This window comes from Podarcis erhardii (assembly GCF_964252035.2).
Source record: "Podarcis erhardii genome assembly, chromosome: 3".
In the NCBI taxonomy this organism is placed as follows: domain Eukaryota; kingdom Metazoa; phylum Chordata; class Lepidosauria; order Squamata; family Lacertidae; genus Podarcis; species Podarcis erhardii.
In genome coordinates, this window is record NC_138507.1 from 11,546,777 (window position 1) to 11,561,603 (window position 14,827).

Below are 14,827 nucleotides of genomic sequence, written 5' to 3' on the forward strand. Positions count from 1 at the left end.
CCCGGCGAGCCTGACGGCTCGAATCCGGAAAGTTGTGGCAGAGGAGAAGCGAAGAGCGCGCTCAGTACCCCTCCGCGGCTGGGGCTGAGCGTATGTGTGCCTGGTTGTACGCGTGTGTGTGTGCGTGTGTAAGCTGGAGGGGGGGCCGCCTGGAGGAGGGAAGTCCAAAAAGGGGGCGGCGTTCCCTTTAAAAGCCGCCTGCCCTGCCGCGCTTCCTTGCAGCACCAGCAACCCGCCGCGCCAGCCTCGCCTAGGCTCTCCCGGTTCGCTCACAGGCCGCCTGGCGCTTGGCGAGCGCGCCTCCAGCCCCCGCGCCCGTGACCTCAGCCCGAGCTGAGCAGCCACAAAAAGCCCCGAGAGGGAGAGGCCGCCAAGAGAGAGAGAGAGAGAAAGAGAGGGCGGCGCAGGCAGCTCCGCTTGCAGGAGAAGCAAGAACAAGCAGCAAGAAGCGCTCGACGCCGGAGCCCAGGGCGCACGCAACGCGCGGAGAGAGGCAGGAGCCGGGTCGTGCGCTCTTGCCGCCGAGCCACCGCCAGGAGCCGCCGGAACCGAGCAGCAGCAACAGGAGGAGGAGCAGCGGCAGCGGCTGGCCGGGCCACTAACTCTGCCTGCTCGCTCTTGTTGCTGCTTTTCTTTTGCAACCAGGAACGAATGCGCACGACCCAGAGGAGTGGGGGGAAAGTGGCCCGTTTGGAGAGATCGGAGGCGGAATCGAACGCTTCACGTCTGCTGATGCCAAGGGCATTTTCTTAAGGAGAAGGGAGCTGCTTTCTACTGACATCCGAGTAGGAGCGCCGAGGGGCGCGCATTGCCGGCTCTCGGCCCGGGAAAGGGACGTTTCTTCGCCCCCGACCCTCCGCGGCTTCTTTCCCCGGCAGTTTCGGATCCTGAGCATGTTTCCCCGGCGGGCCGGGCCCTGGAGAAGGACGCCGGCGGTGCGTGCTCTTCCCCCGAGCTTGGCTCTGGGGCAGCGCCCTTGCAGCCGGGAGTGATGCGGCGCCCGGGAGAGGCCAGCGGGCCAGAGAGCAGCTGCAAATCCGCGACCGCCGCGTCTACGTCGTCTTCTTCCTCGTCTTCCTCCTCGCTTCGTCCAGGTTAGACCAGGAGCGAGACCATGCCCGGGAGGTTTCTTCCTCTGCGCCGAGAAGCGAGATCGGGCTGCAGCGCTGGAGAGGAGCTCGACTAGAGAGCGAGGCTTCCGAGGCGCTTGGCACGTTTGGTTCCCCTTTTGCTTCGGCTGCGCTCGCCGCAAACTTCCCAGGGAGGGAGGGAAATTGAGCACAGCTCCTCGCCGCTCGTGGACAGCTCTCCTCCCCGATCCCGGAGTAAGGAGGTGGGGGGGGAAAGACCACCACCACCACCCAAAAAGAAAGAAAAAGAAAGGACGGATCGCACACCCCCCCCGCTTGATCGGCCACGCTACTTCCATGTGGAGGGTGGCTCCATGGACGTGCCCGAGTGTGCTGCTGCTGCTTCTTAGGCGATCGGCGGGATCCTAAAAGGTAGCAGGAGGCGGGGGGCGCTGGGGAAGGAGGGCGCGCGCGGTTTCGAACTCGGCACATGGCCACACCAGCCGGGAAACTTCCCGCGGGGACTCCCTACAGATTCTTTCCTCCGCGTTCCCCAGACTGTTGATCATCCATACCTCCCTCCCCACAACAAAAACAGTCGCGAGTCTTCCTAGGAAGTATGAATTAAAGCTAATGGTAAACGAGACATTTCTGGTGGCAGATCTCCCTCTTGGCATGTACCTTGCTCACTTGTTGAGAGAATGCGGGAGGTGTGTGTCCGGTACAGTCCCCCTTTGCTCCCCCCCTGCTCTTTCTCCCCCGTGACAAGACCCCCGCCCAGCTGCCCTCTTCCCCAGAACACTTTGCTTGCAGCGCCCATGCTAAGCGCCTTGCACAGGTGGCGGGCGGGGAGAGTACTGGGCAGGTTATTACGCGGCAGCATCCTGTCCTTTATATTGCAAGAAGTCCTGGCTGGGAAACACTTCCAGCAGGCCTCCGAAGTTGCTGCCTGTGTTGCTCTGCTGGCCCGGTCACTTGCTGAAGCTACTTTATTCCGGGTGTATCGCTTCGCTCCGCAAACTGCCGGATCCCCACCCACCGCTGTTTCGGGAGTTTCTGAAACCCGAGTCCCTTTCTAGCCCATTATTGTAACGCGCCCCCCGCGCACCTCCATTCACAAATCCCATTGATTTTGGTAGAAACATCTCCGCGCATAAACCGTGGGTGGGGAACTGGCTCCAGATGTTGTTGAACTACAGCTCCCATCATGCCTGACCATCACCCGTGCTGCCTGGGGTTGATGGGAGGTGGAGTCCAACGAAGTCTGCAGGGCCACAAGTTCATCACGGCTGGCCTCTTAACAGTTAGAGAGGATCATTTACCGTAGCCGAACGAATCCGAGGCACGGGAAAGGGGTGCTGGAGAGTGGAGTTTTAGCTCGGTTTTACTGTAGCAAGGCTTTTGAAAGGATGAAATTCCAACAAACCTAAATGCACGTCCAAGCACTTTACTAAAGGAGCGCACGCGCCCCTGATCTAAAGCAGCAGAAAGGCGCTCTCTCCGTGCAAATGAGATCCTTGAATGAAACGGCTCACATGGATAAAGTTCTAGCTAGCAACCTTTGCAGTCTTTTGCTTGTGGCTGCCGATGCCCTGCTCATTATGCTGGATCCCCAAACTATTAAAATGCGGAGCGAAGGGGGCGGGGAAGCGATGAAATAAGGTTTCCATTAGCTATGTGTACGTTACAGTATGAAAAGGAAGGGAGTGAGGGGGAGAAAGCGGGGAGTCAGGCAGTTTCAGGTCACAATCCAGCACACTGTCAGGTGCACTTGGTTTTGAATGCCTCATTCTGTGCTGACTTGTTGCCTTGGTGCATCCTCTAATTGTTTCCAGTGGTTTTGTCCAGCCCTTGGGGAATTGATGGGCTATAAAACTTAAAGCCCACTCTCCTTGTAGACCTAGGAGGCTGGAAGCTCCTCTTGATAAATGTTTCACTGCAGTCAAAAAGGCACGTGTCCTTCCCCACTCCCATGTAATTCTCCTTTCTAAAAAAGCCACTCCGTGATTATTTGTTCTTTCTTTACCATATTCACCTCCTGTCTCCTCATTCCACACCTTCTGCTACATGCATGCCCGGGTTTTGTCCTCCCACCAATGCAACAGAGCCAAACTAGGAAGCAGCTCAAAGATCACAGTCCCATAATGCTGGCTCTCCAGCCTCCCCCCAAAACCCCACCACACCACACCCTGCAATACTTCCTTCCTTCAGCTACGTCCCAGCATGCACCTATGCTTGGGGGCTCTTCACACAATACTAATTATAACAGTTCTGTCTCTATTTATTCTCTGGAGTGAACAGTTGCACTCAAATAGCCCAGGAGCCACGGTGTGGGCTTGTGAATATAATTATGAAAATTCATGTGATTGTGGAGGTATCCCCCACGCCATATCGTGGAGGAATGTGTCAATATCTTGCTGCAGGGTTTTATCCCACCCTTCCTTCAAGGGGTTGTGGGTGGCATTTTTAAGTGAGCCACCCAAATCTGCAGGGTCTTTCATGTGCTTGCTCCCTTCTGAAATTTCCACTTCACACAGTCCTTTCTTTTGCCAGCAATCGCAAAGTTGTCCATGGTGGGGAGCAGGTTGTGTGTTACCAATATTGTTTTGTGTGACTTGCCTAGAGGAATGATAGCAGCTTCTATGGGTTGTATTCAACTAATGTTTACTCTGTTGAAATTAATGAACCCAGGTTACTTATGGCCATCGATTTCAGTGGGTCTACTCTGAGTAACAATTGAGTATAACCTGTTTTTTCCTGGATTAAGAGGATCCATTTGTGGGCTTTGCTTGGGCCTTTCAGCCGCAGGATTGTGAATTGCCTTCGCTTTCAGCTACTTATTCCCCATTGCCCATAATACCAGTTCCTACCAATCTTAGTCCACGTGGGCAGCTTCCATAATGTGCTGGCAGATTGCTACCCACCCCAGCAACTGTGGACATATGAGAGAGAGAGAGGAAAAACAATATCCTGTCACAGTTTATGTCAGTACCAAAGTTCCCACTGGGGTCAGGACTGTCTCTCATAAACTTCACTTTCAGGGAGATGGAGAAGGTCCTACCTACAAGGACCATGGGAGCTGGGAAGGGTTATTTATAGATCAATGATAAAACTACTGTTTTGCATTCAGAAAGACCCTAGTTGGATCCCTGGCATTTCCAGGCTGGTCTGGGCATATCCCGTCTGAAATTATACAAAACTACTGGCAGATAAAGGGACACAGGTGGCACTGTGGGTTAAACCACAGAGCCTAGGACTTGCTGATCAGAAGGTCGGCGGTTCGAATCCCCACAAGGGGGTGAGCTCCCGTTGCTCGGTCCCTGCTCCTGCCAACCTAGCAGTTGGAAAGCACGTCAAAGTGCAAGTAGATAAATAGGTACCGCTCCAGCGGGAAGGTAAACGGCGTTTCCGTGCACTGCTCTGGTTCGCCAGAAGTGGCTTAGTTATGTTGGCCACATGACCTGGAAGCTGTATGCCGGCTCCCTTGGCCAATAAAGCGAGATGAGTGTCGAAACCCCAGAGTCGGCCATGACTGGACCTAATGGTCAGGGGTCCCTTTACCTTTACTGGCAGATAAGAGTGAGCTAGATGGCACCAATGGAATGGCTTTGTAGAAGGTGGTTTCCTATGTTTCATGGAGTGAAAGCAGCCATGAAGCTTAGAAGGACCTTACACTTTGCTCGTGCTGGTTTTGCCCTACAGCGTTTCCTCGCCTGCCCACTCAACCTCTTCCATTCTCCCCAGGTTGATGACCATGGTTGCCAGGACCTGCTCTCTACTGCTGCTTTATCACATACTGCTGGGTGGTTTGGCCAGCCTCATCCCGGAGGTGGCCGACAGGAGAAGGTTCAGCGGAGACTTGGGCCGCGTCACTCCCCTGCAACTCTCCGAAGGGATCCTGCGCGAATTTGAACTGCGCCTGCTCAATATGTTTGGGCTCACGCGGCGGCCCACCCCAAGCAAGGACATCATCATCCCTCCCTATATGTTGGAGCTCTACCATCTGCACACCAGCCAGAAGCCAACAACCATGGACTATAACCTGGAGAGAGCTGCCAGCAGAGCCAATACTGTTAGGAGCTTTCACCATGAAGGTAAGGAGGGATGCTCTTAGCTCCTAATTCCACTGCCCAAGCCCTAACAAAAATAGGCTTGGAGACTCCACCCCCCTGCCCCCTGCAAAATGGAATGCTTCATTTGCCAAGATGTTTGGTGGCTGGATATGTGGGAAGCCCCAATGCAGCAATAGCCTTGATTTCTTGTGCTCCTTACACTTCACCCATTAGATATATGCGATGTATCTCTTGCTATTTAAGCAGTTGTGAATTCCTCATTATGCAATTTGAAACTCCGCCTGGTTTGGTTGCTGCTACGCTGGTATGCTCTAACGAGACAAAGCATATCGCTCAAATTTGGTTAGCTGAAAAGTGCAGTTTAAATGTACGGCTTTTCCTTCCGAGCATCTATGCCAGGAAGGAAAAGATTACTGCACTGTGTGAATACAGCTGAAGTGTGAGTCTCTCCTTGTGGTGTTTCTGCTCAAACTCCTCTCACCTTCCTCTTAGTTCAGTGCAGGCCTGTCTCAACCACTGAAAAATGAATCAGGGTTCTGAAACTAATCTTGCCCATGTTGACTTGGAAATAGGTAGCCTTCTTTCACAGTCAAAGCTCACACCTGGAAACACCAGGAGGAATTCAACATCTCACTCCTCTGATCAGGGCAAGCATTTTGCAACGATCTCCCTCTTTCTCCTTCTGTGTGCTGTGTGACTGGACTCATCTGTTTAATTCTGGCCGCTACTTTGAATGATTGTGGTGGGTGGGAAGCTTTCAAAACATGAAATCATGTTTGCAGTAATGTAGATGTAGATGTGTATGTGAAGACAGTACCATGCCCATTTCAGTACATGCACATTAGCCTTTGGATCCCCAAAAGACCAAACCCGCTGGAATCGGTGAGACTTCACTTAGTCATCCCATTGATTTCCATGGGTCATCTCTGGAATTACAACCAACCCAAAGATTGCAGTTTCAGCCTGTGATTTCTTAAAAAAAATGCTATTTGAAGAACACTGACACATTGCGTATCCCCTCCCCTGCATGATGATGAACACCACTGAAACACATGCCCTTGCAGTTTGAGACATTTTTAAAAGCACCATAGTTCTAAGACAGGGATCAGCAAACTTTTTCAGTCCATTGTCCCTCAGACCTTGTGGGGGGCCGTATATTTTTTGGGGGGGAAATGAATGAATTCCTATGCCCCACAAATAACCCAGAGATGCATTTTAAATAAAAGGACACATTCTACTCATGTAAAAACATGCTGATTCCCGGACCGTCCATGGGCTGGAGTTAGAAGGCGATTGGGCCGGATCCAGCCCCTGGGCCTTAATTTGCCTAAGATTTATAAAAGTTTTTGTTTTTAAAAAAAGATTATTTAATTTTCTAAATATATTTCTGAAGATTGAGCCTGTCACTGCCTTTGTGTTGGCGGCAGAATCTCCCTTCCCACCCTCCTAAAGAACCAGTATCCCACATATGCTTATGCTAATAATGTGGGTGGCCAATTTGCCCAGAGGAGTGTAGAGACCAGTTTTTCCTTGAGGTGATGAACGTACAGATGGTAGGAAACAACCTGGAGCAAAAATGAGCAGGAGTACAAGGAATGTCACATTTCCCCCTTTAAATAGCTAGCAATTTTAGTTGCTGGCTATGTTTGTGTCATTAAACGTTAAGAATGGCAAACTACGTTTCTAACTCTGCTGAACTCTTTGTTCTGTGCCATATTCATTTATCGGTTTTTAAAAATTGACTTACATTGATTCAGTGCAAGAGAAGTAGGTGTTTTTTTAATTCTACAGATTCTGTCCAGATTATGAGTTCCTACCAAAAAATTTAAATGTTGCAGGCTAAATAGGAAAAAAAAAAGTCTGTCTAATTTACAGTTGGCAATCAGGGTAACTTGGAAGGATTTCTAATCCCCATCTAATCCCCGTGAGAGATCAATTTAACAATCAATTGTATTGTCTCCACCATGACTTTGTCTTCTGTTTAAATCTAGATTTAGTGGAGACCCAAGGTAAGCCCTTCAGAAAGCAAGGCTGATAAGTTTTGGAGCAGCTGCCCACTGGATTTCATGGGCACCTAGGGCTTTAGGTCACTCAGATTAAAAGCCACAAGCAAATATGTACTTAACCAGACAGAACAATTGGGACTAAATGCAACACAATCTCGCATTTTTATTCTCGCATTTTTGAACTAGGCCAGTTTGCTAAATGAAAGGCAACTTGCTTGAACTTTCATGCAAAGTGCTTATATCCGAGTTCCTTAAACTTGAATGAACTTGTCTGTAGCACTACTGGGCAAAGCTTTACATTGTATTTGCAAAGGGTTTCTTTTTGTTTTGTTTTTGCTGCTGCTGCTGCCATCTCTGTTCAATGCAAATCCCAAAGTTTCGCCATGATTGCGGCAATCTTCTTTCTTCTCCCCTCCATTTATGACCCTAAGCACATTTTTGTGTGTGTGTGATTAGCAAAGTCACATTGAATTAGCTAGACTTACAGGTTCCTTTCTGTGTTTCTGCATCCCAGCCACAGATACTTTGATGCAACGTGTACAAATCATAAGCATTCAGAGGATGTGAATCTAGTGTCTTCTGCAGAAAGGCTATAAACTTGCAGTAGTCAACCTTTTCATGGGTGGCATTGATGGATTGTAGAACTGGGGGGGGGGAGAGAGAGAGAGACGGAAGCAACTGCTTAGGTTACATATAGTATAGAGCTGGGCTGGCAAGGAAAGATACATAAATATGTATTTTAATTAAGTTTCTCCACAAGGGGTGTGGCCTACGTAGTGATTATTCTAACTAATAGCAAGTCTTAATGAGGAAAGAGATTAATGGTGTAACTTAAACTTGCACTGTGGCTTATACTGCTTTGTGTGTGTGAATATAAAACTAATGAATGGGAGAACTTCCAGTAAACATTTCAATTGTGCCAAAATGCATCTTAACGCAGAACTACATACATAGATGAGTGGGCAGAGGGAGGGATGGCTAGCAAGTGTTTGGGTCAGCTTCCTCACTGCAACTCTGCAACAATCCTTAGTCCAACAAAATAAACCCTTGGGCGATAACCCTAGACCCATTTGCTTGGGAGTAAGTCCCACTGAAGTTGAGAAGCAATGACTTGGCCATTTTGGTCCAGTGATCTATATAGCTCAAGAGAGAATTTGAACCCAGGTCTAAGTCTTTCCCCAAGTCTGTTATTTATTGTGGGAAGCCTGTGTTTTCAAGCTGATTCAAAGGCTTCTCCCCCCCCCAAAAAAAATACAATAAAAGCAAACACATAAAAGCAGCTTATCTAGAGAGAGCTGCCTTAAAAACAGCAGCAGAGATAACAGGTTAGTTTTTAAAGGCCTTGGGAAATAGAAAGGATGTTAGGGAATATAACCATTATGGTAGGTGTTTTTTGGGGGTTTTATATTGTAAACCACCCAGTGATCCTCTGATGAAGGGCAGTATAGAAATTTAATTAATTAATAATCGTAATAATCATCATCACCACCTTATGCCCCGAGGCGTATCCCTCGCATGTCAGCTACTGAAAGGCCCTTTCACAGGTGCGCTTGAGAGGAAAGGGAGTGCCTAGACAATAGTGGGGTTTAAATACGAGAAATAGTGTGGAGGAACTGGTTCAATGCTAATTTGCTGGCGGTTGAGGGCTGCAAGATCTAGAGGGCTGCAGGTTCCACACCTCCTGTGACCAGGATACAGATGTGCTTACAGAGAACCCACAGGAAAACCTGTTTTTCCCTCTGACTGTTTTGCCGTAGCTTGCTACAGAAAAACACACGCACACTTAACTTTTCTCTGAAAGCTCTAAAAACCTGACGCGATCATTTACTTTTTCTCGCAGTTCAAGTGCCACAGATTATTTGAGCAAATCGTTAGATTGTTTCTTTATTTCCTTTAATAAACCCACAGGCCCTTGTTGCAAGTGCACTGTTTGCAGCTTGCAATATCCAACCCCCCGCTCCCCGTCACATCCAATCTCATAAACCAGCCCAGTTAAAATAAGAGGCCTCTCCCTCCGTCAGTTGAGCATGAGAGTCTTAATCTCTGGGTTGTGAGTTCAAGCCCCACTTTGGACAAAGTTTCCTGCACTGCAGAGGGTTGGACTAAATGGCCTTCATGGCCTCTTGCAACTCTACAATTCTAAGATTTTGCCTCTCTGGGTAGGGAATTCCACAACCATGGAGCCACTGTGTTGGTTCCTACCCCCCTAACATCTCTCCTCAGCAAGCACATTTGTAGAGTCTCTGCCACTGATCTTTAATCTCTGGCTGACCTCTCTGGGCAAAGGCAGAAGCTCTGCCTTTGCATTTCTGCCTTTGCACCTTTGCAACCATGCGAAACATGGGTTCGTTGGGGTTTTTTTGGGATGGGGCGGGGGTTTGTTTAGCTCTGCCTTTGTTTTGCACATGTCGCTTCAAAGCCACTTAAGAGAAGTGTCCAATTAAAGCACCAATGATGTAGATAGGGCAGGAATTAAAAACAAATCGAATGTGAGGTAAACACAGCGTGGCTGTGGCTTGTTATTCTTGCGAACCCTCCCTAGCCATTGGGTGAGCGGCTGTTTTTTCCCCTGTTGCAAATCTAGGCGGGGGCAGGGCGGGAATGGGAAAGCAAGAGGCAAGGAGGGGTTTGGGTGGAAAGAGACTGAAACATGGCAGTCCGTTGCTGGCTCTGAAAGGTAGTGAGGAGTCACCAGATGTGGTAGGGTGAGGATAGAAGATGGCCCTAGGGGACAGGGCAGTGCAGGATAAAACACTGCAGCAGTTTTTCCTCTGAGTAAAAGGAAGCAGGGGGACTCCCATCAGGACAAGGCGAGGAAAAACAAGGGTGAAGTAGATCTTGAAGGAAGGGCACCAGGGGTTTGTGGTGGGTGGAAACCCCAGGAAAGAGTGTAGACTCAAAGGACTGGGAAATGGCTTCCGTTTTCCTCAGAAGATGTTCTTCTGGAGAGATGGAGAATTTGTGGCCCTTCTGATGTTGCTGGGGCTGCAACTCCCATCAGCCCTAAACACTGGAGCATGCTGGCTGGGGTGGTTGGGAACAGGGGTCCACAGTTCCCCACATCCCCTCATCTTGTTGTCCTGGCACTTTTTAGAGATGCTTACAGAGTTGCTGAGAGTCCGACCCTAAGACATCTTGCTGTCAAATGCTACACACCTCACCTATAGCCAGCGCTTTGAAAGGAGTCTTACAATGCTGTTCACAAACCACTCCCTGCCATTTTGTAGCCTGCACCTATCTTGGTGCCACTTCACTAGGTGGTTTCACCCTAAAGCATGTCAGGGCCACCCCTGCAAGAGACTCCATGTGCTCAGGCATTCATGTGGCCTCACTGCAGATGGGTGTAGAGTGCTCAGGACAACCACATTTAGAGGGAGCCAATTATAGTTAGCTTTCCTGCAAATGCTTGGGAGATACCCGTTGTCCTCCATAGACTTGTGTCCTTTAAATGCAAGCTCTTGTTTAGGTGACCATAGAGGAAAGGGACTCTGAAGTCAGATGTTGGGGAATAAGGAGATACCTTTGGATTATGGTTGTGTTTCCAAAGCTGCAGTGGGAACAGTTAGGCTGGAATCCAAAACTTGTTCCTTTGGAATTTAATATTGGTGACACTTCCAAGTAAATGGAACACCAACGGAGCAATGTCGCTGTTAAGATAGTTCACAATATGCTTAGACTCAGCCACAGTTGTTGCATTTATGTGTGGTGGTATTATCATTGCGTAGTTTACCGAGTGGGCTGGACACATTGCTTGTTCGTAACCCAATTTAGAGGCTATTTGAGAATATGGATATTGTATCACATACTGAGCCCTTGGAATAAAACAGGGGAGGTCAAATCTTCCCATTGCTTTCTCTTAGATTTCTTTGAATTGCACATGAATCTATTTCTGAACCCAAAGTGCAAATGAAGATTCACTTCAACTCCCATCAGTCAGATGGTGGAAATTGTAGACCAGCAATATCAACCTTGGGAGCAGCAGATTCCCTCACCCTTAGCCTCAATGGTTTAGTTAAATTTGGCAGCAATAGTACATCCTGTCAATACTGTACAGTGTTATTGGTCATAAGTAAATGTTCAATCATAGTACTACATTTCCCCAAAATGTTGTTTTCCAAAAAGCAAAACGCACACCTTTAAACTATCTGAGAGTGCTCCAATCGTCCACATGGGATGCACATAATTCCCCCTGCCCAGTATGTCTTCATCCCCTCTCCTGAGCCTTCCCCCCACCCCTCCTCGCACCATCCATATTAAAAAGAACAAAAAGGAAGTGGTGTTTTGTGTCCCTGGCCACTTTAGACGATGACCAATATACTGCCTGTCTCCTGTTCAAATTTCAGCCACAAACTTAAGCAAATGTTCATTCTTCTGCTCCCACCTGTAATAACAAGTATTATGTAGGGGCTGAGCTTTCAACAGTTAAAATTAGTAGTAGATTTTATAGAAAAGAGCAGGACAAGGCACAAAGTGCCTTCAAGGTCGGCAGAGTCTGTATGCCTGTTCCCTATTTTGCAGTTAACTGTTTGTAATAGCAGTGCAGTGGACAGGCAGTATGGATGATGAATTTGCCCAACATGATGCAGCTGTAGACTGTTGCAGTTCATTAGATCTGTGTGACTTGGTTGCCCATTCCTGCAATGCTGCCCATTGCAGGAACAATGCAAACAACTACTCCTACCTGGTGCCCTGCAGATGTTTAAGACTACAGCTCCCATCGGCCCCAACCAGCACGCCTGCGAGCTATAGTCCCAAACATCTGGAGGGCGCCCGAATGGTTTAACTACTAAACCCATCCAAGTTATTTTCATTTAGGGCCTCCTTGAGTAAAATGACTGGGTGTGCTTTGTGGAAAGGTCTATAATTACGAGACAGGGTTTTGGATAGTAAGTTTTGTAAATCATGAAACTTGTGGCACAATGCCTTTGGAATGGCTTTTGAGAGACTGACATGAAAACTGAAGGTAGGGGTTTGTTGCTGGCGTTGTGTTGTTTTTTTTTAGGGAAATCTTTAAGAAATGCAATCCCTTTCCTTGATCCTCAGTCAGTTTTTAATTACTCTCCCTGGGCCCCTGCTAACCACAGTGTTAAAAAATGTTCTTTAATACCCTTGAATTCCAAAGCAATGCCTCACATTTCTTCCCCCTTATTACGACCACCTGGAATTCGCAGCGCACTCCTATGAGATCCGAAATGTGTGGCAGCAAAGGAAGCATTTTAACATCATGTTTCCGTGGGCTTGCCTAAACAAACAGAAAGACAAGAGCAACTGAAAAAAGGGAAAGGGGGAAAAGCATTTTGAATTTCTAACCTAACACACATATTGGCTTATGCTAATGTTATGGGAAATCTTTTGCATCTGTAGGGTACTTCAAATATTTCATGGCATTATCTGAGTTACTGATTGTGTTTTTCTTCTCCTCTCTCTCTCCCCCCCCAAACCAGAGACACTAGAAGAACTTCCAGAAAGAAGTGGGAAAACATCTCGGCGCTTCTTTTTCAACTTAACTTCCATCCCTGAGGGGGAGTTCATCACTTCAGCTGAGCTTCAGGTTTTTCGGGAGCACATCCAAGACGCTTTTGAGAGCAATGTCAGCTCTTACCACCGTATTAATATTTATGAAATTGTAAAGCCCGAGAGAGAGGCCTCCCAGGACCCCATCACGAGACTTTTGGACACGCGCTTGGTGCATCATAACGCCAGCAAGTGGGAAACGTTTGATGTGACACCGGCTATCATGCGGTGGATTGCACATGGACAACCCAACCATGGTTTTGTGGTAGAAGTGGCTCACTTGGACCCCATGGAGAGCACTGCCTCCAAGAGGCACGTCCGGATCAGCAGGTCTTTGCATCAGGATGATGCCAGCTGGTCTCGGATCAGGCCGTTACTAGTGACCTTTGGGCACGACGGAAAGGGACACCCTCTCCACAAGAGAGAGAAGCGTCAGGCCAAGCGCAAACACAACAAGCGCAAGTCCAATTGCAAACGGCACGATTTGTACGTGGACTTCAACGACGTGGGGTGGAATGACTGGATAGTGGCCCCGCCGGGCTATAGTGCCTTCTACTGCCACGGAGACTGCCCCTTCCCCTTGGCAGACCACCTGAACTCCACCAACCATGCCATTGTTCAGACTCTTGTCAATTCCGTCAACCCCAAAATCCCCAAAGCTTGCTGCGTGCCGACAGAACTGAGTCCCATCTCCATGCTCTACCTGGATGAGAACGAGAAGGTGGTACTAAAGAATTATCAAGACATGGTTGTAGAGGGCTGTGGCTGCCGCTGATGTGGCGGCAGGACGGAAAATGGACCAATGCAACAAAACAAAACAAAACTTGACACTTTAATATTTCCCAATGAAGACCTTATTTATGTTATGAAATGGAGAATTAAACGCATCTATTTTGAAAAAAAAAATCTATTTATGTCTACAGAAAAAAGCGAGGAAAAAATATTTTAATCAGAGAATTATTCCTTTTAAAGATTTTTAAACGTATTAGTTGTACATTTTATATGGGTTTAAGCACCCCCCCTTTCCCCCCTCAGCACATGAAGTATAAAGGTCAGATTGTTATTTTGTATTTATTTACTATTATAACCACTTTAGAAGAATAGCTAATTTGTATTTATATGTATAATCAAAAAAAGCAGCAGAAAAAAAAATATAGGGTTTGTACATAATTTAAAACAAATGGTAGCTTTTTTTTGGTTTCTTTTCCTTTTTCCAGTGTGTATTTAAGTAAGTTGCGATGTGTACATGGAAGGGTTACTATGGCAAAGGTGCGTAATGCATTTTGCTTTCTGCAGTTCTACTGTTAAGGTCACGAGTGCAAGCCCAATGAAAAGTGGCTAATCCGCCCTGCTGACTCAAGATTATATTGTACAATTCTCAGGAATGCTGCAGGGTGGGCTGCCTAGTCCATGAGAAACTGGCATCTTCCCGGTGGGGAGCATTTGGATAAGAACCAGACGGTTGCCGAGCAAGTAGAAATAGAATTGCTGTTCCTCATGAAGGTGTGACACGACCACCAACTGGGCTTCTCTAGAAAACTCTCTTTCCCTACTTTAATTTTCGTTTTTTTTGGTCCTTGCACCTACAGAAAAGCAAAATGTTTATGCTGTTCCTCCCCTTTTAAGTAGTTCACCCATTGGAATCCTTGTCCTGGCCAAATATTAAATAATAAAATACCAGATTTCTTCAGTTTTTAAAAAGCTTCATTTCTGCTCGCCTTTCCGACGGCGCCTAAGGTATTCCTGCTACTACAGAGTAACGCTCGTTGGGTGCCAGAAGTGTATTATTGCACTCACCTTGCAATCTATGTTAACAGAGCTCGGAGGGAAGAACAGGTTTGTGGGAAGCAGCAAAGTATGCAAATTCCACCCTTTTATTTTCCTAGGGACATCAAACACATGCAAAGGAATCCGAGGAATTACTACCGGGCCAGGCCCTAAATATCTCCTCCCGCACCTATGTAAAAGGCTCCAGGGAGGTAGAAGTTTGCATGCAGTCAGATGCGTTGCCCATATGTAAGCATAAAGCTGGGTCAACTTGCACCCCCATGTAGTGGGAAGAGGGCTTCTTGGTTTCCCACGAGAGCTTGCAGAACAGGAAAACAATTGCCCTTCCATAGATTCTACAGAGCAGGTGGGAAGTAGCCAACATGGTGCCTTCAAA

At 47.8% G+C, this 14,827-nt stretch overlaps 1 protein-coding gene across 1 annotated transcript; it reads left to right on the forward strand.

Annotated features, from left to right (window-relative positions):
* The first annotated feature begins 221 nt into the window (after nucleotides 1–221).
* Nucleotides 222–14,353, forward strand: BMP2 (bone morphogenetic protein 2). The gene is made up of 3 exons (XM_081855920.1): nucleotides 222–1,502; nucleotides 4,815–5,164; nucleotides 12,594–14,353. Exons 2-3 carry the CDS (start codon nucleotides 4,819–4,821, stop codon nucleotides 13,436–13,438), a joined length of 1,191 nt encoding a protein of 396 aa, XP_081712046.1. The 5' UTR covers nucleotides 222–1,502; nucleotides 4,815–4,818; the 3' UTR covers nucleotides 13,439–14,353.
* Nucleotides 14,354–14,827: the final 474 nt, after the last annotated feature.